At 46.8% G+C, this 4,599-nt stretch overlaps 1 protein-coding gene across 1 annotated transcript; it reads right to left on the reverse strand.

The window, feature by feature from the left end:
* Window positions 1-1,243: 1,243 nt before the first annotated feature.
* LOC123091330 (probable glutathione S-transferase GSTU6) lies at window positions 1,244-2,567 on the reverse strand. Its single transcript, XM_044512818.1, has 2 exons — window positions 1,964-2,567; window positions 1,244-1,861 (listed from the first exon to the last, which is right to left on the reverse strand). The coding sequence occupies exons 1-2, from the start codon at window positions 2,294-2,296 to the stop codon at window positions 1,493-1,495; spliced, it is 702 nt and encodes a 233-aa protein (XP_044368753.1). The 5' UTR covers window positions 2,297-2,567; the 3' UTR covers window positions 1,244-1,492.
* Between the last annotated feature and the right edge of the window lie 2,032 nt (window positions 2,568-4,599).

Here is a 4,599-nt window from a genome sequence, read left to right on the forward strand (position 1 = left end):
CGGCCGGGCGACGGAGGAGGCCGAAGGCGACGGGCGGTGATGCGGGGCGCGGGCGACGCGCGCGGGCCCGAGCGAGCCTGGACTGGGCCCCGCGGGCCGGCGGCGGCGGCTGGCGGCGGAGGACCACGTGGCAAGCCACGATTGGCTGCAGGCGCGGGCGCGGACGTGTCCGGCGCGGGGTGGACGCGTCCGGTGGTGACGGAGGGCGACTTTTAGGGTTTGGACTGCGATTTGGACGGGGGAGGGTTAATATATAGGTAAAGGGAGCTAGGAGACACCAAATGAGACACGGTTTTGGCCCACACGATCGTGATTGAACGACCGAGAGCATGTAGGGGTTAGGATGGGTTTTGGGCCACTTTGGAGGGGTGTTGGGCTGCAAGACGAAAAGGGCTTTGCGGGCTAGGCGGTTAACCGTTGGAGATCAAACGACCTCCAAATGGCACAAAACTTGATAGACGGTCTACCGGTGCTATACCAAGGCCGCTTGCCAAACCTCGGGCCATTCCAAGAAAGTTTAACACCCGCTCACAACAGGAGACAAAAGGGAAACGCCGGAGGACATAGGAGTGCCGGATTGTAAAACGGACAACGGAGAAAATGATCGGATGCATAAGACGAGCACGTATGCAATGCAATGCACATGATGACATGATAAAATGCAACACGCAAGCAAATTACATGGCAATGATGGCGAATAACTGGCAGACACCTGGCGCATCGAATCCGGGGCGTTACAGATGCAACCTACGCGCCTCAAAATTGTCTAATTAACTCAGTATTAATTGACCACACGCCTTAATCTTATTTTATTCTAAAAATGCATGAAAACTGAAGTGCGCCTTCTAAACCATGAAGGGGGGAGTAGTAGAATTCTTTAGGAGGCCATACTTTAAGCCTGTTGTTAAAGATTTTACTTTATTGTGTTAGCACCTCATCTTTTTTTAGAGAACCTGTTAGCACCTCATCTAAGCATTTGTGTATTGAAAGAGGCCTGACAACTACAGCGAGAATTGTTTAAAAATTAATTTGGGGCCATCTTTTATTAAATCCTTTTTGTTGGCCCTGAAATAAATGATGACCCATTACAACCCCACATTTGAAAAGAAACAACTCGAAAATCCAATTTTTCTTTTGAAAAATAATAATCGAAAGTCCAAACCGCCGATAGCGTCTCCACGCACCCAATCAGGGCATGTACAATGGTGGCATATGTATACATATGCCTCATGACAAAAAATAATTTGAAGCACCTACATTCATTTTTCCTCTCCAATGTAAGCTATCACTAGTGGGCCTCATTAAGAAATAAAAAATAAAGACTCCAGTACACATGCATCTCTATTTTTCACTCCAACATTTTCAACTTTTGTCATCGGATCACGTTTTTTCTCTTCAAGCACCCGCCTCCTGAAGAGGATTCTGCTTCCCTATACAAACCTACTTTACGTCATATCCGATCCTACATGGCATGCGAGGCATCACCTTGAGGCTATGCATTGTACATGCCATCAAGGAACATCTGCAAAAACTCGAGCACTTTATCGACATCTTCAGGCAAGACACCCTTTACCGCATCCGCCATCCTGAACCGCTCAGCCCACGCGGCCAGCGCCAGCGTCCTCGCCGCGTCCATGAGCTTGACCCCGATCATCTTCTCGATCACCACGAACCAGCCCAGGTAGCTGCCGAGCACAACGTCGACGAACCCGATGCCGTCGCCGCCGAAGAACGGCTTCCCCCCGGAGCATTCCCCGAACGCGCCTTCCAGCGTCTCCATCGCCGAGATGGCCCGCACTGCCGCCTCCATCTTCTCCTCGGTCTTGCGGGCGAACAGGATGGTGAACCACGGTGACCCAACCTGCAGCACATCCGTCGATTCGAGCTTAATTACTTCCGCACAGGAACCGAGCAAAGAAAGAGCGGGCGGTGAAGAGACGGCGATGCGTCGTGTAATACTTGCCTTGTCGTCGACGTAGGCGGCCCAGAACCGGGAAGTGGCGCGCTCGTGCGGGTCGGCGGGGAGGAGGCTCGGGCCGGTGCCGCGCCAGGCCTCGTCGATGTACTGCACGATGACCTGCGACTCCGGGATGGGCTTGCCGTTGTGGATGAGGACGGGCACCTTCTTGTGGACCGGGTTGGAGGCGAGGAGGAGCTCGCCCTTGCTGTGGAGGTCTTCCTCGACGTACTCGTAGCTGATCCCCTTCAGGTTCAGCACGATCTGCACCCTGTTCACGAACGGGCTGTCCCACACGCCTAGCAGCTTCACCTCGTCTCCTCCTGCCGCCGCTGCCATTGACAAACCGTGGCTCAGCTCCTGGATCTCTGAGTTCTTGGGATGTGCTGGTGATGGGATCTTGGATGCTGAGGCCTTGGACTTGAAGACGACTGGTTATAAACGAGTGAACATTTCGGAGTTCGGGGAGTTCAGCGCTGCAATCAGGTCGGTTAATTTGGAGTGTTTTATATGTTTGGTGATCAGGTCTGTTAATTTGGAGTGTTTTATATGTTTGGTGATCAGCTCAATTTGGAGCTAATTGATGTGCCAACTGCAGATTAGTCATTGGTGATATGGAGTAGCACAAAGCTTGCCTCCCACAATTTTTGTTGTTGGAAAAAAACTAGTGTAGGAGAAAAGCGCCGGTAGGTACCGTGTTTTTTTTTCCCGAACAGCTGGTAGGTACCGTGCTGCACGCATCGGATCATCAAAGAGATATGCGCCTCTCGAGCTGTCGTCCAACGTGCACGTAGCGCTCCGGGCAATAATTCGCGCGCGAGGCGGGAACCAATCACAAGAGCGTTTGGCGAGCACACATTTTTCTAAGACAAAAGAGAAAAATCTGACCGTTGAATCGTGTGGCGAAATGCTAATATTTCGTAAAAAAATCTGGGATGGATGGATGTGCACTGATCCTTGACAAAGTCACGTTAGCTGTCTCAAGAATCAATGGTTTAGATCAAAATGAATAGGGCACGTGCGACACGACACATTTTTTTTTCATGTAATACGTGTCAAGACTACCGACAGTATATAACATCCACTTATATTTTGCGGGGACATCATCTACATTCCACATCACTCTGCATTTTAAAATCAAACAGAAAAACCGCACCGAAAATAAACAGAATTAAACCAATTTTACGGTTTCTGGTTTCCGGTATGGTATGAAATTTCGTTACCCTTTTGAATTTCGGATTTTATGGTATATATCAAAAAATAGGACGGTTAACCGTATAAACCAAATTAAAAAAAATATTTATATTTAAAGAGTGAACAATCATACAAGCAGTCGATATCAAGAGTATTTGAGCTTATCTCGCTTGCATTTTCTAACATCACACGTCCAGGGGATGTATCTGGTGCACCGGGGCAATTTGTGCTACCGGTGCATTGGTCGCCCGTTGCACATTAAAAAATGTTCGAAAAAACCCAGAAAAAATTTAGTGCATTGACACAACATGAATGTACATTGTCACAAAAATTGAAATAAATATTTGAAACATTGCTTGAGATAAAAAAAATAACAAATTTGACACTAAATAGTACATGACACAAGTTGGGCTTTGGTTTTGGCCCATTAGCACATTAAAATTAAATTTGTCATTTTTGTATCTTGAGCATTGTTTTGAATTTTTATTTGAATTTTTGTGACAACATACATTGATGTTGTATCGATACACTAATTTTTTCCAGAGTTTTTAAAATATTTTTGAATATGCAACGGGTCCGGTGCAACGGTAGCACCAATAACCTTGGTGCACCAGATACATTCCCCGCACGTCCAAGCGTAGTTTTATAAAGATCTCACATCTACTTTTCATCATTGTCGTAGTATACGCGTAGTCATTTTACTCTGAAAGAAAATAAGCACATCCATAAACAAAGCGAAATATGCATTGCACGCTTGCAGGCACGACCATCCATCAAGGCATGAATCCACACGTGTGCCCGGTATTTGTTCCAGTAATATCCCTTTTCTCCTAATATCCATAAACAACTTCACATTTTATTCCTTACTGAATAATTAATGTTTAGACTTTTTTTTTGTTAGAGCTTGTTATGTTGTGCCCTCAACAGAACCCTCTATTGCAGTTTTTTTGTTGTCTATTACTTTGGTGTGCGTGTATAGTGTGAACATTTATTGAACCTTGTGCTTTTGATGGTTGCTTTATTTATAAAGCGGGGAGGAAGCATTTTTTTGTCTAGCAACCTTAAAATCCTAAATTTGGCCACCAAATGCCTAGCTCGTGCACTACAAACCAGTCTTGCTCCCTTGTCTATATTTCTTCGTGATCTCTCTCTCTCTCTCTCTCTCTCTCTCTCTCTCTCTCTCTCTTCCTTACAGTCTTCGAAAATGTATAAAAAAATAACTAACTAAAATACAATGAAGCTCCACTTAACAAAACTAACTTGACCAACCACTACCAGCGCCACCACCAGCACGAACAACCCTTTGGTCGTGTGGGCGGCGAGGGGTTTATTGATAGGAAGCTTGGGCTCGTCCTCCTCCATTGGTGGTGCCAATGCCCATATACAGTTCTGGAGGTCTGCACTCGCCGCAGGTGGCCGAGGTGCCTTGTGGTGGTATGAGTGAGCCA

This window comes from Triticum aestivum, chromosome 1B (assembly GCF_018294505.1).
Source record: "Triticum aestivum cultivar Chinese Spring chromosome 1B, IWGSC CS RefSeq v2.1, whole genome shotgun sequence".
In the NCBI taxonomy this organism is placed as follows: Eukaryota; Viridiplantae; Streptophyta; class Magnoliopsida; order Poales; family Poaceae; genus Triticum; species Triticum aestivum.

Excerpts from the sequence above, each read along its gene's own strand:
- LOC123091330 (XM_044512818.1), bottom strand. The coding sequence starts at position 2,296 with ATGGCAGCGGCGGCAGGAGGAGACGAGGTGAAGCTGCTAGGCGTGTGG. Across the intron at positions 1,862-1,963 it reads CCGCCTACGTCGACGACAAG|GTTGGGTCACCGTGGTTCAC; the intron begins GCAAGTATTACA and ends GATGTGCTGCAG.